At 56.1% G+C, this 25718-nt stretch overlaps 11 protein-coding genes across 11 annotated transcripts; 5 read left to right on the top strand and 6 right to left on the bottom strand.

Moving 5' to 3' along the window:
• Positions 1 to 700: 700 nt before the first annotated feature.
• WHR41_03446 (uncharacterized protein) lies at positions 701 to 2478 on the top strand (the record flags this gene model as incomplete). The annotated part of the gene is made up of 2 exons (XM_069372052.1): positions 701 to 1632; positions 1692 to 2478. The coding sequence occupies 2 exons, from the start codon at positions 701 to 703 to the stop codon at positions 2476 to 2478; spliced, it is 1719 nt and encodes a 572-aa protein (XP_069230755.1).
• Positions 2471 to 3818, bottom strand: WHR41_03445 (uncharacterized protein). The gene is made up of 2 exons (XM_069372051.1): positions 2795 to 3818; positions 2471 to 2738 (listed from the first exon to the last, which is right to left on the bottom strand). The coding sequence occupies exons 1-2, from the start codon at positions 3678 to 3680 to the stop codon at positions 2593 to 2595; spliced, it is 1032 nt and encodes a 343-aa protein (XP_069230756.1). The 5' UTR covers positions 3681 to 3818; the 3' UTR covers positions 2471 to 2592.
• A 686-nt stretch (positions 3819 to 4504) lies between these two features.
• Positions 4505 to 5722, top strand: WHR41_03444 (uncharacterized protein; the record flags this gene model as incomplete). The annotated part of the gene is made up of 1 exon (XM_069372050.1): positions 4505 to 5722. One exon carries the CDS (start codon positions 4505 to 4507, stop codon positions 5720 to 5722), a length of 1218 nt encoding a protein of 405 aa, XP_069230769.1.
• A 246-nt stretch (positions 5723 to 5968) lies between these two features.
• Positions 5969 to 6505, top strand: WHR41_03443 (uncharacterized protein; the record flags this gene model as incomplete). The annotated part of the gene is made up of 1 exon (XM_069372049.1): positions 5969 to 6505. The coding sequence occupies one exon, from the start codon at positions 5969 to 5971 to the stop codon at positions 6503 to 6505; it is 537 nt and encodes a 178-aa protein (XP_069230791.1).
• A 1880-nt stretch (positions 6506 to 8385) lies between these two features.
• On the bottom strand, positions 8386 to 10464 carry WHR41_03442 (uncharacterized protein; the record flags this gene model as incomplete). Its single annotated transcript, XM_069372048.1, has 3 exons — positions 10368 to 10464; positions 10035 to 10305; positions 8386 to 9828 (listed from the first exon to the last, which is right to left on the bottom strand). The coding sequence occupies exons 1-3, from the start codon at positions 10382 to 10384 to the stop codon at positions 8386 to 8388; spliced, it is 1731 nt and encodes a 576-aa protein (XP_069230792.1). The 5' UTR covers positions 10385 to 10464.
• A 283-nt stretch (positions 10465 to 10747) lies between these two features.
• On the top strand, positions 10748 to 11275 carry WHR41_03441 (uncharacterized protein; the record flags this gene model as incomplete). The annotated part of the gene is made up of 1 exon (XM_069372047.1): positions 10748 to 11275. The coding sequence occupies one exon, from the start codon at positions 10748 to 10750 to the stop codon at positions 11273 to 11275; it is 528 nt and encodes a 175-aa protein (XP_069230770.1).
• A 248-nt stretch (positions 11276 to 11523) lies between these two features.
• On the bottom strand, positions 11524 to 12165 carry WHR41_03440 (uncharacterized protein; the record flags this gene model as incomplete). The annotated part of the gene is made up of 1 exon (XM_069372046.1): positions 11524 to 12165. One exon carries the CDS (start codon positions 12163 to 12165, stop codon positions 11524 to 11526), a length of 642 nt encoding a protein of 213 aa, XP_069230757.1.
• A 1664-nt stretch (positions 12166 to 13829) lies between these two features.
• WHR41_03439 (uncharacterized protein) lies at positions 13830 to 15072 on the bottom strand (the record flags this gene model as incomplete). The annotated part of the gene is made up of 3 exons (XM_069372045.1): positions 13830 to 14156; positions 14210 to 14712; positions 14772 to 15072. 3 exons carry the CDS (start codon positions 15070 to 15072, stop codon positions 13830 to 13832), a joined length of 1131 nt encoding a protein of 376 aa, XP_069230888.1.
• Positions 15073 to 15405: 333 nt separating this feature from the next.
• On the bottom strand, positions 15406 to 16321 carry WHR41_03438 (uncharacterized protein). The gene is made up of 2 exons (XM_069372044.1): positions 15721 to 16321; positions 15406 to 15640 (listed from the first exon to the last, which is right to left on the bottom strand). Exons 1-2 carry the CDS (start codon positions 16244 to 16246, stop codon positions 15483 to 15485), a joined length of 684 nt encoding a protein of 227 aa, XP_069230887.1. The 5' UTR covers positions 16247 to 16321; the 3' UTR covers positions 15406 to 15482.
• Positions 16322 to 21114: 4793 nt separating this feature from the next.
• Positions 21115 to 22554, top strand: WHR41_03437 (uncharacterized protein; the record flags this gene model as incomplete). Its single annotated transcript, XM_069372043.1, has 1 exon — positions 21115 to 22554. The coding sequence occupies one exon, from the start codon at positions 21115 to 21117 to the stop codon at positions 22552 to 22554; it is 1440 nt and encodes a 479-aa protein (XP_069230890.1).
• Positions 22555 to 23941: 1387 nt separating this feature from the next.
• Positions 23942 to 25499, bottom strand: WHR41_03436 (uncharacterized protein; the record flags this gene model as incomplete). Its single annotated transcript, XM_069372042.1, has 5 exons — positions 23942 to 24571; positions 24635 to 24671; positions 24735 to 24983; positions 25044 to 25343; positions 25408 to 25499. 5 exons carry the CDS (start codon positions 25497 to 25499, stop codon positions 23942 to 23944), a joined length of 1308 nt encoding a protein of 435 aa, XP_069230889.1.
• Positions 25500 to 25718: the final 219 nt, after the last annotated feature.

Genomic DNA, 25718 nt, shown 5'->3' with positions numbered 1-25718 from the left:
AATATCAGCAGTGGCAATTCCATCTACGCCGTCTCGTCACGCGAAATTCTGGAACATCTGGAAAGGGTGCCGAAGGCATCGAAAGCCGGCTTTTGAGTTTCTGCCCCAAAAGGCGTCTCCACCAAAACGTCTTCCCAGCATGGCTGCCACGAGGGCTTCTCGGTCGGTGTTCTTCCCCTCACGCATCAGCGCCTTGATCGGATACCTCGTCGGCGTTAACATACAATTATCTGCAGGATGGCGCCGGTACCGGAGCGGCTCGACAGCACGCGACATCTTGCATGGCCTGCATGGCTCGTGCAGCAAGCATGGCAAGTCAAGATTGCTAGACTCGGAAAAGTCGGCACGCAATTCTTCGGCTTTGACGCGCCTACTTGGAGCGGCTAAGGTCCGATACCGAAAATGTTGTTATCTGGATCTTCATTCGAGTCGGGAGGCCCTACGAAGCCTGTAAGGTCCATTGCATTAATACTTTGTTACTCGCCTTGCCTAAGCCTACTCGCCGTCGTTTGCTTTTCAGCCAGTCTCGATCGGCTAGCACCGCTACTACACGCTCCATTTACTTCTACTATAGTCGATCGAAATCTGGATAGGCCAAATTGAGACCTGCCGTTTGGGCTTGGCCAGTCTTATGGTGCCGGCTTCTTCTCCAGCCTTGTCCGAACGCTGGTGTTAGGGCTGCAACGTTCACCCGACAGCCATGGGTCGTCAATCAGGCAATCTTGAAAGCACTCTTCACGATCAAACACAGCTGCTCGACAAGAAGAACATCATCTTCGTCTTTGCCTTACTGTCGCTTTGCCTACTGGTCTGCTTCATCGATCAAAATGGCATCGGTGTCATCCTGCCACCCATTGCCCGTGACCTCAATGCCCAGGCATCGATTTCATGGGCTGGAACATCTGCCCTGATTGCGAACACGGTGTTCCAAGTTCTCTATGGGCGATTGTCGGATCTCTTTGGGCGGAAGAACATTCTTGTCTCAGCATTGCTTTTGCTGAGCCTCAGCGATCTAGCATGTGGATTGAGCGTCAACTCGACGATGCTGTATATCTTCCGTGGCCTAGCTGGTGTAGCGAACGGCGGAATTACAAGCTTGACGATGATGATCGTCAGCGATGTTGTGACCCTACAAGACAGAGGCAAGTATCAAGGTATCTTGGGTTCCATGGTTGGCCTAGGCAATGCCATCGGACCTCTGATCGCATCCGCTTTCGCCATCCACACGACATGGAGGGGCTTGTTTTACTTGCTGGCACCACTCATCATGATCGTCGTTGTACTCAGCTCCCTCTACCTTCCATCAAACATGCCCGCTCTCAATTGGAAGGAGACGATTGGCAAGATTGATTTCCTTGGCCTGTTTACTGGTACTGCGGCTGTGATCTTGCTACTCATTCCAATCTCGGAGGGTGGGCACGAAGGAACACCTTGGGACTCGGCTGAAGTCATAGCGATGCTGTGCGTTGGAGGAGTTTGCTTCATCGCATTTATCCTTGTCGAGTGGAAATGGGCTCGATTGCCTATCATGCCACTTGACATGTTCAACATTCCTACGGTTGCCGCAATGTTGGCCCAGAGTTTCTTCTTGGGCGCAAGTTATTATTCTTACCTTTACTTCCTTCCGCTTTAGTAAGTACAGCTAATTTTTTCGCGCCTTTGTAATGCCTGCGTGCTAACGATAATAACAGCTTCCAAAACGTCAAAGGATACACGCCCCTAGTCTCTGCGGCGCTTCTGCTTCCGGTTGTAGTGACTCAAGCTATTTCGTCTACCTTAGCAGGGCTGAGCATGACATACTTCAACCGCTACGGCATCATCATTTGGGGAGGCTTCGGGGTTTGGCTGATCGGATCTGGCTTACTCATTATGGCAGACCGGGGTCTGAACATAGGCTGGGTCTGCTTCTTCTTGTTTCTTATAGGATGCGGCACCGGCCAAGTCTTCCAGCCAACACTCGTGGCATTGCAAGCACACACGCCAAAGGTTCAGAGAGCTGTGGTCACGTCGAACCGTAACTTCTTGCGCAGCTCGGGTGGCGCGGTCGGATTGGCCGTCTCCTCCGCCATCCTCGCCAATACACTGCGAAGCTCTCTTCCGGGGCGTTTGTCGTACGTTGCTAACAGCACATTCGCGGCTCCCGATTTATCGACCTTTGACGTCGCAGACCAAACCGCAATCGCCAATGCTTACGCGGATGCTAGCAGAGCCGTCTTCATTTTCTGCGCACCCTTGACTGCTGTGTGCCTTGGCCTTTGTGTCTTTATCAAGGACCATGGTTTAATCCGCGAGGAAGAGACACCCGGGACGATGACACCTGCTGTTCAAGATGACATTGAGAAATCGAGAGCTGAGAAGAGTGCTGAGCCGTCGAGACGTCCTTCTGCCGAGTCTGTGGCCGTGTCGGATAAAGAGTCTGCGGTCGACGACCACGGTAAAACAACAAGTCGGCCAACATCTGCACAGAGAACGGAGTGAAAGACCGCTTTTCAATTTTAGCTCATACGGAAATACATAGCGTCATGTTTCTATGTCCTCATGGACTCATTACTCTCGATGCTTCTTCTCCCCAAGGCTAGGGTAACCGGATTGTTACGATGCCGCATGCATGGGGCAACCCTTCTCCGTGGCATGCGTCTTCTCGTCGACGATCTCTTTGGTCAACTTCATCAGTTGTTCGGCAAGCTCCATGTCGTTCGCTTTGTCGCTGCCTGGCTCGGTAATCTTGGGTGGCGCAACTGCGAGTTGTGTTAGCTTCGAGGCCTCCTTAATAAGTCGAAAACTAAGAACATACTGTACAGGCCACTGTCTGGGCACGTGGTTGCGGCATACATTGTGCTGACACACCCGTCAAGCGCACTCTTGCGGAACGGCTTCAGACCAACACTCATACCGTAGCCCAGCAGCGGGTATGGCTCATGAATGTGCTCATTAGTCTGAGCTGAGTCGACAACTCCCGGGTGGACTGCGTTCGCGAGGATATTAGGGTGCTCAGAGGTCAGATGGCGGGCAAGGTATTTGGCGTGAAGCAGAACGGCAAGCTTGGAGCGGCCGTACTGTGCCTCCGGGCCGTAGTTCTTCTGCAGCTCGTCCAAGTCTTTGAAAGCTGTCTCTTTAGGGGCCATTTCATGAAGGCTCGAAGCCAAGTTGACGATGCGGACTTTGTTGCCGCTGTCGGCGGTTTTCTTGAGCAGAGGCAGGAGATGAGCGGTCAGAATCGTGTGACCGAAATGGTTCGCCGCCATGTGTGCGTCGATACCATTGGTGGGCGCAAACTGCTGGGTCATGATACCACGTCCAGCATTGTTGATCAGAATGTCCAGACGATCCGTTTCCTTGGAGATTTCCGCGGCCACCGTCGAGGTACGCTGCCAGTCTGAGAGATCGCATTGCTTCCAGACAACGGCTTTGCGGGCGGTAGCGCCGAGTTCTTTCTCAAGACCATCAAGAGCGTCTTCGACCTTCTCCTCAGACTGAGAGAGGACGAAGAGTTTGGTGATCTTGTGCGAAAGAAGGGTGTGAGTGCACCCGTATCCGATGCCTTGGCTTCCACCAGTCAGGACGGCAACCTTGCCGCTGAGATCGGGTACTTGTTCTAGAGAGAACGCTTGGTCGCCGGTAGCAAGGCTGTGGAAAGGTTGACCAAGGTTCTCGACCATTGATTTCTTGACGGCCTCCATTTTGATAGATTGGTCAATTAGACGATATCGCTTCTAGGCCTCTAGAGATATAATATTTGTATGATGAAGAGCGAGCAGACTGTGGAAGTAAAACGACCTCCTCAAAACCTATATCTACAATCATAGAAGACAAACTCCACATTATGCACGCTTGATATTCAAATTCATCGAATCACAACGTCGTTGTTGTCAATGATGCGTTCAGGTCGTCGTCGTCAAAATGACGGCATCTACATGTAGGCGTAGCTCTGGTACCGAGTTGGTGGGACGCAGGAACGGCGGCTCGGGACGCACATCGCAACCGTCTGCCGAAGCCCTACGTGATGCCTCCTCACCTAGGCAAACATTAGAAACAGGAATAATCGTCAGGATGCAGCGTGGGAGGGCTCGGATTGTGCGGAGCTACTTCCAGCAGTAGCTCCAAGACAGTTCTCTACATTTGACGAGCGTTTCCACTCAATTGCTGAGGCGCATCTTCATCCGGCCGCGTCGGGCATTTTGTCGCGTGACCTCAGCCGGGTACGTACAGGGTGCCTCTTGGCTCGGAGGAATCGAGTCCACAAACACCGGACTCCTGCGGATGCGCCAATGTGCTTACCGGCTATCTCTTTCGCATTCTGATTCTTTGCCTATCATGATACCCCTCTTTTGCATTTGATTGCTTTCTTCTCTTCTTTTGCTCGTGGCCTGTTCATGTCCGTACGTTCACTCTGACATCATAAATTCGACCCATTGAAGTCTAATAAGACATGGTTGCGGTTCGGAAACCGCGCAGACTCGGCTTACTCATTCTGTTCATATTTGCGATCTTTTTAGGGTTCAAGATGATGCCTCCTGCGATAGCCCGATATCCATACGCCGTAGAGGCTCCGCTCGGCGACATTACGAAAGCCGACTTCAATTTCACTCCGCCATTGCAAACCGCGGGTAGACATATCGTAGATGCCGATGGGAAACGATTCAAGCTCGCTTCAGTGAACTGGTATGGCGCGAGCGACATCTTCTTCGTACCAATGGGCTTGGACATCAAGCATCGATCAGACATAGCCAAGACTATCAGGAGAATGGGCTTCAACAGCGTCCGGTTCCCGTACTCAGATCAAATGGTAATCGACAACCCAGTCATTGACCCGAAACATCTTCAAGCAAATCTCGACCTGCTCGAGCGCTATGGTGGAACACCAGGGATTGATCAAACTAGGCTGGATGACGAAGCTCGAGGCCCTCGTGCACTTGATGTCTACGCTGCTTGTGTCAAAGCCATGACCGATGAAGGCATCGCGGTCATTCCCAACAATCACATCACGAATGCTGCGTGGTGTGATGGCATGAACCTTTGCGACTCAAGCTGGAAGAACAGTCACTACGGGCCGATTTGCAAGGTCCGGCAGACTACTGAGTCCTGGATCGACAATTGGAAAACGGTCATGGAGCTCTTCATAGACAATCCTCTTGTGATCGGCGCAGACTTACGCAACGAGCCCCGCGGTCTCTGGGGTACGATGACATGGTCAATGTGGGCGTCTGCTGCAGAGAAAGCGTCCGAGGCTCTCCTAGCCATGCAGCCAAACTGGCTCATGTTCGTCGAAGGCGTCAGCTCGGCCAACGACTGCTCTGGGGCTCGCACCCGACCCATCAAACTCTCAGTCCCAGACCGAGTTGTATACAGTAGCCACGTCTACTCTTGGTCAGGATGGTCATCTTTAGTACCGTACCACAAGCGCCCTTATCCTTCCTTCGCTCACGATATGGAATGCAACTGGGCTTATCTGCTTCGCTCCAACACCGCTCCTGTGTGGGTAGGCGAGTTCGGGGCGCCCCATTCCGCAAGCGAAGGCGATCTTCATTATTGGAATCACCTCATGCGCATTCTGCGCGACGTCGACGCGGACTTCGGTTACTGGGCTTTGAACCCACGCAAGCCTGAGAAGTACGACGATGAGACGTATGGATTGCTGGAGAAGGATTGGGAGACGGTCGTAGAGGACTACCGCATGGAAGGCCTGCGGGAATTGATGGGCGAGTCGAAGGCGCGATCTTGAGTCGAGATTTATATGTATAATGCTTTTGGACGAATCAATGATATTGCAATCGTATATACATGACCATGCATAGAGGCCCTTCTCGCATTCACCTTTTTCGGCCTCGGCTTCTGGCCTCAACTTTGACTTTCGCACGACGTCATTCCTCCTTCCAAGCAGGACAAGGACATCACACTTCTGTTTACTCCTGTTCCTTCACTCGCACATTGTCGCTACTTAAAATACCGGCCGGATCCACTCACCGCAATGACGCCAATTTCTGTTTCAACAAGGCTGCTGCGCAACTCGCCCCCAAGATTTGCGTCCCGCCAGTTCTCATCCACAAGCGCGTCGCAAGCGAAGAACCGCATATTCCCAGCTCCCGTTCGCTCCGAAGATGAGCTCCAGACACTCCTCCTCATGTCTGCGAGTAGTCGCACACCGCTCCTGACACTCTGGAAAACGAACTGGTGCAGCTCCTGCAAGGTCGTCTCGCCATTGATCAGGGATCTCGTGGAGAAGGATGGCATTGGAGAGGAAGAAGGTGGGGTTTCATTTGTTGAGGTCGAAATGGATAGCCCCGATCTAGGTGGTGTCGGTGGAATCCCTATGCGATATATGATCAACTCGATCCCGACCTTGCTGGCTTTCGATCGACAGGAGCCGCAGATGGAGACCAAAGTGTCGAGGTTGGACGACTTGAAGAACAGGGCGTTTTTGAAGAAGTGGATTGAGACAGAGGCTGCGAGGCAAGGCAGTGGTGGAGCTGGAGGAAAACTGTTTGGTGGATTCTTTGGACGTTAAGGGCTGCCGTTGGACAAGGTTAGTACGCGCCTTGCCTGCACGGTGTGGGCGCCAGCCACTGTCCTCGAATCAGCGCCCAGCAGACTGATCGTCTCGTCGGAGTCAGCGACATTCGTTCACATTCGACTGCTCTCGCCATTTTCTAAATGGAAAGACTTGAAGCGCGAAGCAATTCCCGGATGTCATCAAGCCTCTGAGCAGCAACTCCGAACAACATCCGCTTCCCAAAGAGTGGCATCAGTCTGGGGCCGGTCTCAAGTACTTACTTGGCCCCCGGTATCTGCAGTTCGAGCTCCGATCAGCCGTTTACAACATGAGAGCACAGCTCAGTCAGGACAAAGTGATCCGTCATTTGAGGGTTGTTCTTGATTGAACTTATCGTTGCATGACCACAACCCCAGAATATTCTGAGTGTGGACTGGCGTATCCAATGGGATCACGAATAAGCAGTGACGTCCATTCGATGTATTTAAGAAGATTCAGCGAATGTACAACATATCTGAACCCGGTTAGACCTAGTTTCACCTTCATCTCCAACTTCACTTCACTCCGCGCTCTATGTTTTCGCCTAAGCAGCCAGCTGCGACTTCCTGTTTCCGTCGCCATGACTGAATGGTTCTACTTTCGCCTCGAGATCCGCATCAATAACGCGGTACTGATATGCGTCTCCCAGCACACAACCAGCGCTGCACACATCAGACTATTGCAACTAATACCTTCATGGCGCCACCAATCGCAATCGCAAATCACATGTTCCGCTCCGGATTGAACAAGAGAACACACGAATGGAATTTCACCGTCGAACCGACTTGTGGAACAATCAGCACAAGTAGCCGAACGGAACTCAACGCTCTCGGTCGTTGCTACCTACCAAGCCTACCGGAAGAGCTTCTCTCGAAGATATTCGAATCGTGCACTAAAGACACCGCAAAGATCATCCTCGTACCTACAGCAATGGGTAGAAACCCCGAATCCAGCCCGCAACCTCACACAGCCGACGAAATGCCGTTGGTCTTCACATCCACTCACTACTACGGACCTCTAAAGCGCTGAGGCATTCGTACGCCAGAACTTTGAAGGCCGCCGCCCTTGCGGGCAGAGTCCAGAAAGTCATCGTCGAAGTCATAGGTTTAGATTTCTCCCTCGCGCGATCGGGATTCTTCAGCAAGCTCGATGCCTCGAGTCGTGCTTTGTACAACGCCAACATCTGCAGTGCTGCTCCATACAGCACCATGCCCTGTATCACCATCCCGCTGAATTACATCGAGGGACCGAGGCTCCCGGATGGGCCGGCAAGTGTGAAAGAATGGGTAGAGTGGTGTTTGGAAGAGAAAATGGCGGGGCGCGAGGTCTTCTGCTCTTATAGGTGGTGCGTGAGGACTGGCGAGGATGGGTATCGTACGAAGACTCCTGCACTCGACTGAAAATCCGCAGGCGTCTCGTAGAGAGGTTGAAAGCAGCACTCTCGGTCGGCCTAGACATGCGAAGCAGCCAGAACAGAGTGCGGCCATCGATACCAGCGAAGACGTCCATCATGAAGGGAAAGGGGAAAAGATCGAGTCAAACAAAGAATTGAGAGACTACCATGAGTGACAAGCAAAGAAGTAATTGTGCATGCAAATGGTTGTAGCAAAACAACCACAATCAAGAATTGCTTTCGTAACACCCGCCTGGCCTGGCGGACGGCTTACTATACACTTCCATCACCATTCCCTTCCACGTTTTCGATCCCATTCGTGCACGCGTATAATCTGCTCGCAGCGAGCTTTCGTCATGAAAAGTATCATTCAAAGAACCCACCAGCCGCAGCGTGAATCCAGGACGCCGATCATCCCTCAAAATCGCTCAGAGCCTGAGAACAGACAATATATGCGGGCCGTCTAGGCCGTGGTCATCTCGTTGGGACCGCCGCGGCCGCGTCCCCTCGGGGCACCCCTGGGGTCAAAGCCGCCGCGGTAGCCACCACGAGGACCACCGCGACCGTAGCCACGACCGCCTCTGCCACGGCCGCGGAAACCGCCACGGTAGCCGTTATCCACAGAGCCCTGACCAAAAGTATCAACGTTCTTGTTGCGCTCCTCACGGCGCATAGCGCGTCCGTCGACGCTCTCGCCCTGCGCATCCATGCGATCCTTGAGATCGCTGCTAATGTTGTCGAAGAAGGAAGACTGCTTGTCGTAACCCTTCTCGGCGCCAGGCTTCGCGGGGATGACGACTTCCTCAGACTCGGTGTGGCCGTTGGCAATCGGATCCGGAGTGTCGCCATTCTGGGGGCTGGTGACCGGAGAGCCGGTAGCAATCTGCTCCTTAATGAGATCCTGCTTGTTGAACTTCGCATTGGCGCTTTCGAAATCGTAGTCTTCCGTCGGGACCTCCATGGGCTTGTGCGCGCTTTCACGCCTTCCACCAGCAGGGCCACCGCGGCCGCGGCCACGTCCGCGACCACGAGCAGGGGCGTCATGCACCCTCATCTGGTTTACTTTCTGAGTCAGGTTATCCAGGGTTCCTCCGGCCTGTTGCTGCTGCTGAGACGCAGGACCAAGCTTCGCCATAGCGGCAGCGACGGCGGCAGTAGCGGCGTGCGTGGCATCGGCGTAAGACTGGGGCTGGGCGGCAGGTGCAGGTGCAGCTTGCCCGCCGGCTGCAGCTTGCTTGGGGACAGCGGGCTTCGATGCGGCATTAGGCGCAAGAGGCAAGGCAACGCGACTGTTCGCTGCCTTCTTAGCAGCAGTCTGGTGAGGAGCCTGTGCAGGGGCAGAGGGCGCAGTTGCTGCAGCGGGCGAAGGCTTCGATTCGACCGGCGGCGGAGGACCGGTGGCAGGGACCGCGGACGGAGGAGCAGGAGTGGTGGACATTTCAACAGGCTTCATGTTGGCCTGGACGGGCGGCGGCTGGGGCGCTTGAGCAGACGCCGGCTGCGGTGTACCCTGCTTGCTTCCACTTCCAACGGGTCCGGGGGTAGCGCCTTGCATCTGAGGGGGTCTCTGCTGGCCAGGTGGCCCAATCGGCATAGGCTGGTTGTTCGGAGAAAACGCGCCGGGAGGAGGCGGCGGGAAACCTTGACCGGGAGGTCCATACGGCGGCGGCATGCCATAGCCAGGAGGCGGCGGCGCAAAGCCCATGCCATATCCGGGAACAGCACCTGGGGTGCCTGGGAACCCGTGAGGTCCGCCAGGGCCCTGGAAGCGAGACTGCTGCTGGAAAGGAGGGGGAGGTCCAGGAGGAAAACCGTAGGGAGGATACGGGGGTTGCTGGCCCGGCTGGTTGCGAAATTGCTGCTGATTCGGCTGCTGAGGTTGCTGCTGCTGGGGAGGGCGCGTCGACTGAAATGCTTGTTAGTCACATGTCCAGCTTTCGCCAATAACCCTCCAACGCAACGCGCATATGGATTGATCAGGAGGAAGGCAACAAGGAGTTATCCGCATTGTTTTTGCGCTCTCAGAAGAGTAATGTGTTTACATCCAAGAATACTTCATCTTGAAAGCCATTGCGCTTGTCGCTGGTGGGATTGGGGGAGATTCGCACGTACTCCCATGATGGCAGGATCATTCGGCATCGCCGGCGGCTGGTTCTCCTTCGGTGCCTCGACCATTGACAGCTCTTTCACATCACTGCCGCGGAAGACGATGTACTCGTAGATCTGGTCAGAGCCAGGGAGCTCTTGGGAAGGGTCGCCACGGCGACCCTCGGTACCGTAGGAGGTAACATTCTCGAGGGCGATGGTAGAGGATTCGCTGTTGATTTCATGCAAGGTGCCGACATACTTGATATCGGACTTGGAGATGAGCGAGATGCGGGACCTGTAGCACAGTGTGGTCAGTATGACCCGGGTTTTGGGAGGGTACTGTGGCTAGATACCCACCCAATGTATTCCGACATCTTGCGCGAACTCCGACGAGAGAAAGATGGAGGTGAAGAGGAGAGTGGTTGGGAGAGCGAGATTGGTGGCAGTGAGCGGTATCGAACAGAGCTGGCGCGGGTGTTGATGCTACCGCGAGCTGGAGCCAGAGTGTCCGTGCCCGCTGGTGCGCCCGCCATCAAAGGTCGCTCAGAAACGCGCGCTTTGAGCGCCAAGCGGACCTGTGTCTCAGGCAAATAAATACTGGGATTCGGCTGCCAACGTCACTTGCGGGTGGAAGTGAAGGCCGATAGCCGATAGCAGTCCAGACACGCCACAGGAACTTAACTGGCTCCTAGTAGTGTGGTTATCGCCAGCAATACGCAGTCAGAAACTCCGCAGCCATGGCCGCTGCAACAGACTCACTTGACTCTGCCTATCTATTCCATCAGCTGGACGAGTATCCATGGGATGATGACCAGGAATTTCAAGGAGGCATGAAAGCGATTCTGGGGTCTGTCCAAGACCAAGCACAGCTGGAGCATCTCACACTACGCGCTAAGTGCTACTATCATGCCCGTAAATCTGGAACTCAGGTGGACTTTGAAGGCTATAAACGGTGGGTCGAGAATCGGAATCAGGGTACCCAAGACCTTGCACCAACAACCAATTTGGGAAACGAGCCACTGGCAGAGCAGGAGCAGCCACAGCCACAACAGCAGACTGGAGCTGGTGGACTAGGAGACGCGCCCAAGCCAGCTTCATTTGCCGAGATTTGCGAGTTGATCGCCGAGGGGAAGCCTATACCAGGAATTAAGGACATTCCAGACACTGTATTGGAGGGCCAGTCATCAGAAAGCCAGGCAGAGAAAAGGAGAAAGCCATGGGAGAAGGGTGGCTCAGATGTCTCGAAGCCAAGCTGGATGAAATGAAGCCTGTCGTACGCATGCCCTGCATTTGCCTCCGACAATCATAGCACATGATGTCAGCACTGGGCGGTAGGAGTTCACAATTCGCGATGTCACTACTTTTTCGAGGTACCCATGGCTTGGGACAAAAGCGTCAGGCACGAATGACGGCCCGATTCAAAGGGAGCTGTCTTGCAATGAAACTCGACAACATGCGAAATGAAAAGTTTATCAAAATTGGGAAGATCTGGATCTTGATTCTCAAATATCTTCTAATCATCAAGACCTTCGATTCTCATTGCATCCTCCCACCCAGCGAGGATGAGGTATGCGCGGCAGTACCTCTCCCACATGAGGAGCAACGCTGGAGCGGTGGCCCAGTCGGCTTTCGACACACGACCCGCCATCTCAGTCAACCCGGAAGCCACCTGCGGTCTTTCTTCGGAAGCGACCCAGAACGCCTTGTTTCTTGACAGGCTCGAGAGTGGGTAGCGTTGGTTGAGCGAGCTGTCGTCGCCGAAGGTGAAGGTTGTGACGAGTTTCTTCTTGGCGAGAAGGTCCCAGTAGAGGATTGCTGTCAGGGCGAAGTTGTCTTGGACAGACTTGCTCTCGGGCCCTTGGACTTCGGCGACGCGGAGAGAGTGCGTGTTCTTCAGCGTGTATCTGCTGAGCGAGTCTTTGGCGGCAAGTTTCTTGGCCAGGCGCTCGAGGGTTGCTGAGTATTCCCATCTGATCTGGGAGCAGGTGCTGGACAAGCCGTCGATGCTGTGAGCAAGAGGCTTGGGCTTGGAGCCGGATGTGACTTGGATGTGGAGGCCGATGGTCTCTTCATTTTCGGCGGCTTCTTGGTAGATCATGTCGCGCAGCTCTGCTGGGAGCTTGAAGAAGAGGCTTGCTTCTTGAGTGGAAGACATGGTTGATTGTTTTGTTCGCAGATGGTTGTTTGATTGGCAGTGCTGAGGGGTTGATTTGATAGCGTGCTGATCGGGGTATGATGAGCTGTGGCTGTCGTACTGCAATTTTTGCGGACATTTTGGAGGTATATATTTCCTTACCACTTGCCTGAGGACAATATGAGGACATCGTGAGGACAAGCATGAGGACACGCATGGTGACACGCATGAGGACAAACCGTCATGGTCCCGGTGACATACTAAACTTCGCGGTTTAGACTTCGATGTGAGGACATTTGAGGACATCGGCTCTAACGTGGCTCTGTGCCGTTGGCCACCATATTCAACCCCGGAGGCCTCGCTCTGAACATGAAACTCGACCGTGGAGACAACGGAGGACATCGATCGAGTCAACAGGACCTCCACTTCGCCATGAGGATGGAACAGCTTGACGTGTAGGTTCGCCCTTTTTTCATAGTTTTGCCTATCAGGGTATAAGCCTGGGACCATTGAATACAAAAAGACACTGTTCAGGTCATGGACGCCGATCTAATCGTTCTTTGGAGCCAACATGCTTCTCCATCAGCATTGCTTCCCAAGGCAGCCCCCCAATCATGGAACCACTTCCTCCAGCTGCATACCCCAGCCTTCCGGTCCACCACAACATGTCGCACCATCAGTAAAAAACGATTCCTCTCCACTTAAACCTCCCCTGGAACATGTCCGGACGCTGGCAAAAATGATTCACCTCCTCGAAGATCTTCGTGAAAAGGTGAGTTTTCCAGCCGTAAGCCGATGTGTCAATCGGAAGGGTCTCATGTAAGATTTTCCGATTGACCATCGGCCCAATAAGATCGAAGATATCATCGATCCCCATCTCGTCGATAACGACTTTAGGGACCAGCTCGAAGCGCTCGCAGACGTTCTCCATCGCGGCCAGTCTTTGATACAGCGTGAAGCCGCCAGTGCGGGAGTCGGTGAAGTCGAGGCGGAGACGAACCTTGAGATTCTTCTTGAGCTTCTCGCGATCCGGTCGTAGGCAGCAAGACAGAAGTTGATCGGCGACATCCATCGAGAGCCCTTTCACTTTGATATCAACCTGACGGCTGTCGTCGGCCATGAGGCGGCGCCAAAGAGCGGCACGGTATTCGACGCCCACTTGGTGGCACGTGAAGATGATCGGATGCTTGGTCTTGATGAAATCGCTTGGGTGAAGCTTAGTTGTACGTTCGCTTTGGATAGCCTTGCTGCTTTCATCTCCGGTCTTTTCGCTGCGGATGACTGTAGAAGGCTCGTCGATCCAAGGATCCCCATGTTCGAGGCTCGCTAAGATAAGGATCTTCTCGCGAAGCTCAAGCGGCAGCTTGAAGAAAGGGAATACCGGAAAGTGCTTTTTCAAGTTGTCTGCAGGCATATTTATTGATTGGGGCCTCTTGCGAGACATAGAACGGACCAATTCGAGGAGTGTAGCGGTGTCAGGATCGAATGGCGGAGTCGCCGCCTCCGTTGACGAAGGGCTCGCAGTTGACGGAATCATCGTGAAGCGACCCAGAAGTTGGTTGATGTTCCAGTATCGACAAGACTTCGCGAAAACATGTAAGCACCCGCCAAGAGAAGTTAAGTGAATTGCATACAGACCTGCTAAGGCAGCAACGCGCGGCACAAACACCAAAACGCGACCATCATCATTCACTCCATGCAACAGTCACGCCCTTCTCAGCGCTCTCGCGCGCCAGTTCAATGACCCTGATTCCCATCCTCGACTCTTCCGGCTTAACAACAACCTCTTTGTCCCCTCTGATCGCGGCCACCACATCTTTGTAGTAGTCAACATACGAGCCCCGAGCACTAGGGTACTTGCCCATCCAGATACCACCCGCTTCGCTCTGATCATCATCGAACCGCGACTTGGTGAACAGCTGGCCGTGGTACTTCTCTGGCTCGACGCCGTACCGAGGATCATCAGCTTTGATTCCAGAAAAGAGATGGTCGATCTGGGGGTCCTCGCCGTGCTAAAGCAACATCAGTATACTGACTTTTCCCGATCGTTGCCAACGCTACCAACCTTGATAAAACTCCCTTCCCTTCCCCTAACCATAAACTTCAACTGCCTCTCCATCGGTAACGTACTAACAATCGTCGTCTTAACCGTGCAGACCAAGTCGCTCTGCTCGCCCCCGTACTGCAACACAACCGTAAACGAATCGTCGCTCGCAACACCCTTCTGCCTGAGCGCTCTCGTGAACGCCGTCACACTGCTAGGCTTGCCAAACAGCAGCAGCGTCTGGTCAATGCTGTGCGTGCCGAGGCCGTACAGCATTCCTTCGCCAGCGACGGGGTCGGTAGACGTCCACTTTCGCGCCCAGTCGGGGTTGTCCATGTCGTAGTGATTCTGGAACTCGGTGATTTGGCCCAGGCAGTTGGAGGTGAGGATTTGTTGGAGGGTGCGGAAGTCGGAGTCGTAGCGGCGGTTTTGGAAGACAGTAAGGAGTTTGCCGGTCTCTTTGGAGGTCGCGATCAGTTGGTCGGCTTCGGCGGAGGTGGTTGTAAAGGGCTTTTCGACGACAACTTGGGGGCGATGGTCAGCGATTGCAACTAGGCGTGGTCAAAGAACGTATGGGACTTACCATGCTTGCCGCTTCGCATCGCCTTCTCCGCGAACTCAGCATGGTTGTTGGAGCTCGTGCAGACAATGACCAATTCAACGTCAGGGTCTGCGAAGAATTCGTCCGCCGTGCGGTAGTGCTTTGCTTTCGGGTAGTCTACGGTGCAATGCTTGCCGGACTCCACGCCTGCCTTGTCAGAAGGTGCTTCTGCACGCTGCAGGAATGCGTAGACCTCCAGGTCCGTGTTGGGGAGAATGAAGGGCAGGTGGAAGCATTTGGTGGAGAAGCCATAGCCCATAAGGCCAACTTTGATGGGGGCCATATTGATGAGAAGCTTGATTAAAGTGATCTCGTATGAGGAGAAGCTTGTTCCAACTTCGCGCGTCTTATATGAGCTCTCCTAGCCAAAGAGGAGAAATCACCCTGATAGCCGTTCCTGGGCCGATTTAGCCTAATAACCGGCTGAGGAGACTCGGACAATAGAGAATGTCTTGACTATCACCTATTTGGAGCGAAGGAAGGGGAGAGGTATAGCGAATCATTGCCGTTGCCGTAGTTCGTGCAGTACGCGGGCATGTGGGGACGATTGGCCTCAGCAAAAAGGCGGGGGAAAACACTTGCCTCTGCTGTTTGAAACGGATACTGTAAGAAGACCTGAGACCGTGATAATCAATGCGTTTATCATCCAAGGCTATGCAGTTACTTTGCAGTTCCATGCTACAATAAGCGATCTTACTTCTTCTTCGCCGACCCAGCATTGCCCGCCGCGCTAGGCTTCCCAGACAAGAAGCCCGCAAGATCGAAGTTCTGCATCTGGCTCGCTGGGCCCTCTTTACCTCCAAACGTGTTCTGCTGCATCTCCTCGAAGTCCTTCTTCGTCTCGTCGTCCACTGCAATGTATTATTAGCAACAAGATCTTGACACCATACGGCACAAAGACATAGGCTCTTGCGCTTCCCGAAATACTCACTGTTCTCCATAAGCTTCGGCATGCCAAAGATCATTACAACCGAAACCAAGCCCATCAAAATCATCGGGTTCTTAAATATGCTCATCACGCTAAACCCTCCACGCGGCTGGTAGAAATCCTTGCGCGCCGCCGGCCGCGCCTCCACCGTCACCTGCCCGGCCCCAGAACCCAGATGCGGGCCCTTGTTGCTCCATTCGTTGCCGCGGAAGGTCTGCCAGACGTTCACGGTCTGTGCGGTGGCGTCGGCGGAGACATCGACGCGGTACGGCGGGAAGAAGTGGTCGCGGGCGTGGATTTGGAGCAGGTAGCTGGCTTCAGGGAGGGAGTCGAAGACGAGAGTGTTGTCGCGGCGGAGCGGGGCGGAGTATTTTGTGCCGGGGGCGCCGATGAGGATTGCGTGCGTTGAGGGGGGAAGCGAGGCTGGGTTCGGGAGGACTGGTGGGGTGGGTGGGATGGTAATGGTGAGTTTCGCGGCGGAGGCAAGGGCAGCGGCACCGAGGAAGGAGAGGAGGGATGCGAGATGCATCTTGAGAGAGGTGCCGGGTTGGCGGTGGTCTGGCTTGGTTGTTCGAGGTGTTCTTGTCGACCTGGTAGATTGGTGGTTGTACAGACGTAGCTTGAGGTTACGTTCGGGGTCTGGTGGCGCAGCTCAATGATTGGATGGGCCGGTGCCGGAGCTAGCTGCGGGCTGTGAAATGGACCATTAACTGAGCTGTGCGCTCGCTTGAGATACATCAATGTCTGGCTGACCTACCTACACCTTTGACTGCCGCTGATTCACAGCATTGCGCCCAAAGGAATCTCCGCGAAAGCTGACATCTGACTTCTTGGTACCTCGGCATACAACGCGTCACGTTTCCTTTTTTTTTCCAAGAATGAAGCCAACGAGAACTGGATTCTAGACGTTGATCCACCTCCAAGGAATCGTTCTCACCTCTCTGGCTCTACGCAGGACCCAGGAATAGCACGAACTCTTCAATAGCCGGTCCAAACGATTCAGTCACAAGATCATTCCATCGAAGCCATCACTCAACATGTCCACGCGATTCCTCGACTCACTCCCAAGCACCAGTAACCTCAAGTGGCCGCGTCGCGAAGACCTCGTCGACTTCTCCCCACCAGACTCCCAGACCTCAGCCGCAACCAACCACAACGCCAACTCCCCCTTCCTCCGCCTCCCCCGCGAACTCCGCGACCAAATCTACACCCACTTCCTTTCACCCCACCGCCCCGCCCCGCCCAGCCCTCCCTTCGCCGGCCCACGCATCTACCGCCTCTCGCCCTCCAACGACCCCCTCAAAGACATCGCCTACCCCCTCACCCTCCCCCCTTCACCCCTCCACGCCCTCCTGCGCACCTCCCGCACAACGCGCGCCGACGTCCTCTCCCTCGCCTCCCACCGCAACGCCCCGCACGCCTCCCTCCCGGCCTCGCTGGACCTCATGGCCAACAGCTACACGCTCTACCCGCTCTGGACCTCCCTGCCTGTCCTGCCCTCGCGGCACACGAGGCTGGATGTAACGGTCGACGTCCGCGTCTTCACGCCCGAAGCCTTCGGCCCGCACGGCACGGCGTTCAGAGTCCTGCTCACTTTGCTTGGGCAGCTCTTTTGCGCCGGGCCGGGTTTTGCAACCTCAGCCCCAGGACCGGCAGCAGAGCCGGAGTGGGCCGTCGGCACGCTGGCGCTGGTGTTGAGGAATTTCGATATTTATACGCCCAGGGCGTTTGGGCCGGCTGTGAGGGAGGTGGTGCGGGGGTGTGAGGGATTGGTGGAGGGGAGGATTTTGGAGGGCAGGGTTGGGAGGGTGAGGGCTGTGGTCGAAGATCCCGAGCGGCGGGTGGAGGGGTTGGAGGGGAGGGAGTGGGAGTGGGAGATCAGGAGGGAGGCGGATTGGGAGGGGTGGGGGTTGGAGGTGGAGGGGGCGAGATTCCGGGTGAAGGGAGAGGTGGGTTGAGGGTATTCGATTCTGCTATGCGTTTGGGCAGAGTGTGGTGCTCGGGGCGTGGTGGGTGTGGTCTTCGAGAGCTTGGGATTGGCTACCGGGCCCGCCTCGAGCTTCAGGTGGCAATAAAGTGCCCGATGTGTGTGCAAGGCCGGACTTCATCAGCATACTGTCCGGCGAGCGTGTGGTACTCTCCCGGGTTTGGGATTGGCTACCAGTGAAGACTTGAGCTTTGCATGGGTTGGGAGCAATTGACCGTCGTTTGCGCAACGCCGGGTGTTTACGCGAACGATGCTCGCATATGCGCACTATAACCACGATATCACGCAAGTGAGCCTGTGAGCTTATCTTGGCTCGCAAGCCTGTCCGACAGAGCTACGGTTATATGCACATGTAGCATGCATGCTTGAGTCGCGCATCCCTCCAAAGAGGAAATCCAGACGGCTCGCTCGCTGCATTGATAACAACACAACATGCAGCAGCGTTCCAACACACTACCGTTCCGGACGCGCTGCAGAGTTCCCACCGAGGATCGGGAAATTGCTGCATTGCATGCAACAGCCGCACGCGTGCGTGCATGCATGCATGCAGATCTGCTTTTTCTCTATATTTGGCAAGGCTCTCGCAGCCTCAGCCGTCTGTTTAATCTATACACGATATCGCATTCCCGCCACGAGGGAGAAGGATATAAATTGCCGGCCGGCAAGTCGAAAGAAGCTGCCCCCATATCTTATCTCCAACTAGCATTGACCGCGGCGGCTGGTGCGTTCGCGGCGGCCTCGATAACAAGTTTCAGACATTCAGCAAAGTACTGATAAAAAAACAGTACCTCGGCATCGATCAGCAGTTCAATCGTCGCTAGTCGAATCGCTCTAAAGACATATCGAGAGCTATATTTCAAGTGCCTAGTCGTCCTGTCCACCACAAGTTAGTATGCCAGCCGGGGTTAGACATTCGATAGCCGTGCGTCTTACTGGACTTCCCGGTCCGACCAGGTCGTCTGCAATGTTTGGATCGAAGAGTCATTCGGCGAGAAGCGCGTGGTATTCTCGAATGCGTAGCACTCGGTCAACAACCTCACATACCTACTGTGGAGGCTTACGCGCGTGGTGGGAAAGCAATTGCCCGGCGTTCGCGCAACGCCGGGTATCCGCAGTACCGTATTCCGTGAACGACACGCTGCTTGTCGTTGCAGACTGCGAGACGTGTCTGCTCGCTTTGCTAATGCGTATGCGCAAAATAACCACGATATGTATAATCCAAGGGAGCCGGGGGGCTTACCTCGGCGGCGACAGAGCTACCGTTACACGCAGATATACAGTAGCACGCGATTCCAGTCGCGCATCCGCCAAAGAGGGAACCCAGACGGCTGGCTGGCGCGCTGCGAAGGGAAGAGAAGAGAAGAGCATGCAGCGACCGGTTCCGGACGAGCTACATGCAGCCTCTTCCCGGGATCGGGGAATTGCTAATGGAAATCCAATAGCCGCCTGCATATACATACATATGCGTGCAGATCTTGGTTCCTTTTTCTTCTTGCATTCTCACAGCCTCAGCCATCTTGTCAATCTATTCACGATATCGCACTCCAGCCCCAAAGGAGGGAAAGGATGCGAATTGCCGGCCGGCAATTCAACAGGCGAGAAGGCATACCACGGTACCGAACGCCGCAACGTATATGATCTCAACTACGTTACCTAGATTCGATGCCACGCCCGCTAGCGAGCGCCGCGACGGGCTTGATATCCGGCCGCGCGGGCTTCACATGTCTTCTCGTCAGCGGCACGCACGCCTGGGCAGGTGGTGATGTGTTCCTTGGCTGTGTCTTGCGGGAGATGCGCAGGCGCGGGGCGCATGACTCTCGACGACGGGTTGGCACTTGGCTGTGACAGCTGTGGTGGGAGCTCAGTGCCAACGTAACGTACATACACTGCAAGAGGTGGAGAGCCGTCGCCGAGGAGAGGAGAGTTGTTGGCGATCCTGCGGTGCTGTGCGGTGCAGCGCGGTGCAGAGTACAGCGTTGGACGGATGGATGACTTCAGCGCTAGGAGGTGCTGCTGCCGCGGCGCGAGGTGGGTATCCTTCGTCGCGGTCTAGAAGTCTGTGGGTATGATGAAAGCCGATGACGCCGCGAGGGTGCGAATTTACTGCAGAACGTTTCGCTCCCTGAGAGAAGGCTTGATACGAGGGCAAATTCCCTCCTCGGGGCGTGAAGAGCAGTGCCGCCCTCGGAAGTCGAAGCCGAGGACTCGAAATGGCTGGCTAAACGGCAGGCAGGGCAGGGCAGGGCAGGGCAGACGGTGCCGAGACGGATCAGCACGCGCAAGTCCACGACGCACAGTCGGACTTTTCAGCAGCTGCAGACCGGAAGAGATGGCAAGGCTGTGCAGTTGCAGTGCATTTGACAGCGGAGGGTGGGCAGACTGTTGCGCGACTCCGGGCTGACGCGCACATTGTACATACGTCTCTCCCGGGACACGCGCGTGCTGGACGGCGACTGGCGGGAGCTTAAGGGTCAGGCGGCAGCGGCGTGCATGGCGCCCACGGTGGACGGCGCTCTCGCACCCGGAGACGCGGCGGCTGTGAGATCTACGCGAGAGATGGCGAGCGACGCCTGTTTTGACCCGGCGGCGAGCAGCACGTGGAGGAGCAGGGAGGCACGGAGGAGTGGGATTATCGTAGCGCAGGGAGAGGAGTGGGATTGTCGTAGCGCAGGGAGAGGAGTGGGATTGTCGTAGCGCAGGGAGAGGAGATGGATCGGCGGGGAGAGAGTGTGTAGAGACTCGACGGACAGCCTTGCAGTGGCATGCAGCACCTTGCAGTGGCTTGCTGGCGGCAACGGGCGCAGGGCTGGTGAGTCTCGTACAAAGCGGCTCGTTGGCTGGATGGAGCCAGCTGCGGCGAACGCGGGTGGAGGCGCGGCCGGGGCTGGGCTGGAAGGCACGGATGGATGTGCGCGTAAGCCTTGAGCCTTGATCGTGCCTGCCCCATCATGAGCGTCGTAACACGCACCACACGCAGCCAGCCCCGGCAGCATCAGCCTTTGCGCCTGCAGCTCGTCGAGCCCGTTTCTTGGGTCGGCCGCGCGCCGTTTGCTCACGCCCATCCCCGTTCCCATCGTCTTCTTCACTCTCGTGTCTGCCATCATTTTCTTCATCTCCCATTTGTAAATACCGTCGCCACCATCCATCACCACGCGTCCGTCGTCATCTCAGCCCGCGAGACTCGTCCGCCAGCCTCGCCCGTCGCCCGTTTAAGACAGCGGGCGCTACGCCACCGGCTGGTCCCTCCCTCCAAGCCGCCGCGCATACCTCATCGCCCTCGTCATTCCTACCCGCCAGCCTTCCGCGCCAGGGAAATAATATCGGCCCTGTCCATCCGTCTTGCTTTCGCTTGTATTGCTATCGTTTGTTTGTTCTGCCTGCCCTGCAGCCATCCCTCACACCACATCACCATGCGACCCTCGATACCGACTCTCGCTGCAGCCGCATCTGGCTTTCTTGGCGCCGACGCCATCAATCTGAAACAGCCCCGGGATGCCGCGCCGCCTCGCGTCGTCCAGCATGAGATCCAGCGTAACAGCGTCTCGAATCCCATTACCCGGGACCGCAATCGCCTCCGTAAAAGACAGTCGGGCGAGACTGTGCAGGTGTCGTTGGACAATGAGGAGACGCTGTATTTCATGAACGTCAGCATTGGCACGCCGAGCCAGCCCATGAAATTGCATCTGGATACTGGCAGCAGTGATCTTTGGGTGAACGTCGACAACAGCCGACTTTGCGGCGAGAGCACAGATCCTTGCAGTCTATCCGGAACATACGACGCCAACTCATCGTCGACATATGAGTACATCAACAGCGAGTTCAATATCAGCTACGTCGACGGCTCGGGATCAACAGGCGACTACGTCTCGGACACGCTCAGCTTTGGAGGAATCGATCTGGAGGGGCAGCAGTTTGGCGTCGGCTATGTGTCGAGTTCAACAGAAGGCATCCTCGGTATCGGCTACCCTATCAACGAGGTTGCGGTCGCCTACAACGGTGGCAACCCCTACCCGAACGTCCCCTGGCACCTCGTCCAAGAAGGCGTCATCGGCGTCAACGCTTACAGTCTGTGGCTGAACGACCTCTCTGCCTCCACCGGCTCCATCCTCTTCGGCGGCATAAACACCGCCAAGTTCCACGGGGAGCTCCAAACCCTCCCCATCATCGCCGAGCAAGGCACCTACGCCGAGTTCATCATCGCCCTGACCTCTGTCGGTGCCAATGGCGAAAAAGACAACATTGCCCAGAACATCGCCGTCCCCGTGCTCCTCGACTCCGGCAGCAGCCTGATGTACCTCCCCGACGACATCGCCTACACCATCTTTGACTCCGTCAATGCCGACTACCAGCAAGACCAAGGCGCCGCCTTCGTCGACTGCGGCCTCCGCTACGGCTCCGGCACCATCGACTTCACCTTCTCCGGCCCGACGATCAGCGTGACCCTCGACGAGCTCGTCATCGTCGCCGGCGTCGACCGCGGCGAGCCCGTCTGCATCCTCGGCATCGCGCCCGCGGAAGGCTCCACGCCCGTCCTCGGCGACACCTTCCTGCGCTCCGCCTACGTCGTCTACGACCTGCAGCACAACGAGATCTCGCTCGCGCCCACCAACTTCAACGCCACGGGCACCGACAACATCCTCGAGATCACCAACGGCTCCAACCCGATCCCCAGCGCGACCGTGGTCCCGGACGCCGTCTCGTCCATCAACGTGCGGCCCGGCGGCCACGTCAACGGCGGCGGGCCGGAGAGCGTGAGCATCACGTCCGAGGCGTACGCGGCGCCGACGGCGACGTCGGGGTACAGCGCTGCGCTGATCGGGGCCGTGGGCGTGGCTGTTCTCGCCCTGTAAGAAGCCAGTATCTGGTTTGGTCGTCGTGTCGCGTTCTTAGCATCTGGAGTTCTTTTCCATCTCGGGAGGGTTTATTTACAATCTTTCTTTTTTGTCTCCTGCATCAGCATACTATACATACAACACCGCGCCGGCGTTCTTTCTCGCCCGCGCATCCTCTCTTGGAAAAAAACGACGAGGACATTTCCCTTTTTTTTTTGTGTTATCTACCACCGCCCCATCCGGTTGGACATATGGAATGGAATGGAATGGGAAAGGGTTATAAAAGGAAAAGGGATAGAGAAAGTGGTGGGGACTGAGGCAGGCATATCGACTGCCGCCGCCCGCCGCCGCCACGGAACGACTTGACATGACACTTTTTTTCCTTTGATCGGTCTTCCCGGTCTCTTTTGCATTTCTGCTACATCTGTACAAATTACACATACGTTTTTGACATACATTCTTTGCTGCCTTGGTTTCTTTGGTGCTACGTTTTGACGATTGCTGTTGATTTATCGTCGATATACGAGCAAAGAGGGAAGACGACTGTCAAAGGGAAGACAAGATGCAGCACCACCACCGCTTGGGGAAGCGAGATCGAACAGCACGCCGCGCCTGCATCGAAAAGCATTCTTTCCGAGATTACATTCCGTGGTTGCTTCCATTTGTCTTGCATTGCCTCCTATCATACAATCGATCATCGGTATTGTACCGCATCGCACCGCAGTGCATTTTCCTTCCACTACGTTTCTTGCTATTGCCCCTCGTCCTTTTCGTCTTCGAAGTTTCCCGGTGGTTTTTTCGCGAAGCATCTCTCGAATCGACAAAGCATCCAATCGGTAACGGTTCTCTCGATTTCAACGACCCTGCCTTCTCCGCCTGCATAGCAAGCAAGCGTCCAACCCCTTTCTCGCCTCTCTCAGACCCAGACCTCACCTCGCCTCACCGCCCGACACCACAGTCGTCGTCTGCCTTTTCGTCCAATTCCGGCGGCTATCGGCTCCTCCTCTAGTCCTCCCGCGGTCGTCCAGTGTTCTGTGGCCCAGTGCACAGGGATGGCATAGGTCGCGCCAGGAAATCTCTCGGACGGCGAGGCAGGGGCCAGAGGGTGGGCGCTTGGGCGGGTTCTTCGCTGGGGCTGTCTGGTGGGCTTCGATCGGTCGGCAAGGCTGTGGGTAGGCCGAGACTCCCGCTCGTCGTCGTCGTCGCTCGTAGGTCCCGGGTGCGCGCGCGTTTTCGGCGCGTGGCCGGGGCTGCTGACCCCGTGTAGGCAGAGCACGCCGATGCCACCCACGCTTTTCCGACGGATACCGGAAGACACCCGGCGTCCTTTGCACGCGCACGCGGAAAGCCTCAGGCTCCTGCTCGAAAGCTACGCATTCCTTCGCGGCCAGGCGCCTTCAGTCACTCAGACCGGCGACGGCGCCTCGCGCGCATCGACAAACCCCGCGCCCCGCGCAAGGAGCGCCCAGGCGTCGAGCCACGCCCTGCGCGCGCGCTCCACGCGCTCGCGTCCCGCGTCTCGAAAGTCGCCGCGGAAAGGCTGGCTGAGCGGGCCCTCGAAGCCGGCGACGTCCTGCGCGAGCTCCGCGGTCTCCGCGCCGAAGCCCAGGCGCGCGCAGAGCGCCAGGACGACGAGCTCGTGGTTGGCGACGAACAGGAGCGTGAGCGGGTCTCCGGCGGCGGCGAGCTCGGGCGCGTGGGGGAGGGTGCGGCTCCAGCAGCGGAGCGGGAAGAGGAGGGCCAGCGGGTCCGGCGTGGGGTGGCCGGCGAGGAAGCGGGTGGCGTTGAGGGTTGTGTTGAGGAGGTCGCGGGCGGCGGCTTGGAGGTCGGTGGCGAGGGGGCATGCGGCGAGGGTGGTGAGGGAGTGGGTGACGGCTGTGGGGACGGCGGGGTCGTTGGTGGCGGAAGGGGGAGGGAGAGGGATGGGGAGGGGTTGTTGGGTCGCGGGGGGCGGGATGGGCGAGAGGGGGTGAAACGGGTTGGTGCTGGAGGGAGTAGTAGTGGCTGAGTTCAGGGAGTGGAGCTTGGCTTTCATCTGGAAGGTGGCGTTTGTGAGCGAGGGATTGAGTGGTCGAGTAGAAGGATGGAGAAGTCTTACGCTGAGCATGCCCCTGAAGAGAGCGGCGAACTCGCTCCTGGAAGTGCGCGATGAGTATTTGTTGATGGCCAGGGCTCCTGTACAAATGGGTGGATCTTACTCAGAAGGAGCATTCCAGGTGAGCAGGGTTGACGATGCTGTTAGAGACAAGCAAGAGTCTTCGTCACAATCTTCCCTTGTGGTACGCTTGCGATCGAGCTCCTCGCGCATACCACCGATCGCTAAAATTCGGCTTTGGATTTCTGCGCCGCGCATGTCGGACGAGCGTGTCAGGGCGCATAGGTGTGCGGCAGCGACGGCGCAGACGGAGTGGCGGACATGGTCCGAATGTGTAGCCATCAATATGTAACTGAACGAGTTAGAAATATGTTCGGCCGGCGCTTGATGAAGTCACGAAGAAGACGCTCACCTCGAGAAGAGATGGAGGCATCGTATCTGAATCTCTGCCGATTCGTTGATATTGGCTCTGACAGTGCAAGCATGATGGAGCAGCCGCCTCTCCACGTCGGACAAAGATGTCGGCCATCCGTACTCAGCCATGACGAAAGATGATCGCGTCTCGTTTGGTGAATACGGGGATAATGTGGGCAATGTCCATAAAGCGGCCGGCTCAGCTGTTTCCACTGCAGCCGAGCTCGGCTCCGTTGTAATGTACGAGCATGCTTCGGGGATGGATCCTTGTTTGGCGACCAATCGTCGGCATTGAGTGCTATACAGAGGTATCAGCCATGTCACACCGCGCAAAACGGCCGCGTGGATGATCGAAGACTCGCCAGACAGGACGGAGTTCGTCGCATTTGATACGGCGAACCTTGCAAGTGCTGCAACCGCTACGTGTTTTGCGGTGGGCTCGTTTGGTCAGCATGGCAATGCACTATTTGCAACGACGTGGTCTCGTTTCGAACTCCATAAAGAGAGGGGGAGCGCAATGGAAGGTCGGTGGCGGATAGCACAGCCAGGTAAGCGAGCAGGAACTGCTGGCTATGATATGCAACGCATTATGATATGATGAATGTTGCAACACGAAGTGTGCAGGCAGGTCCGTATGTGAGAGCGTCGTTACTTGCGGATATATGAACAGCTC

The sequence above is a fragment of the Cladosporium halotolerans genome (genome assembly GCF_011745625.1).
Source record: "Cladosporium halotolerans strain TM138-S3 chromosome Unknown Sca9, whole genome shotgun sequence".
NCBI lineage: Eukaryota > Fungi > Ascomycota > Dothideomycetes > Cladosporiales > Cladosporiaceae > Cladosporium > Cladosporium halotolerans.
This window is presented reverse-complemented; position numbering and strand designations above follow the sequence as displayed.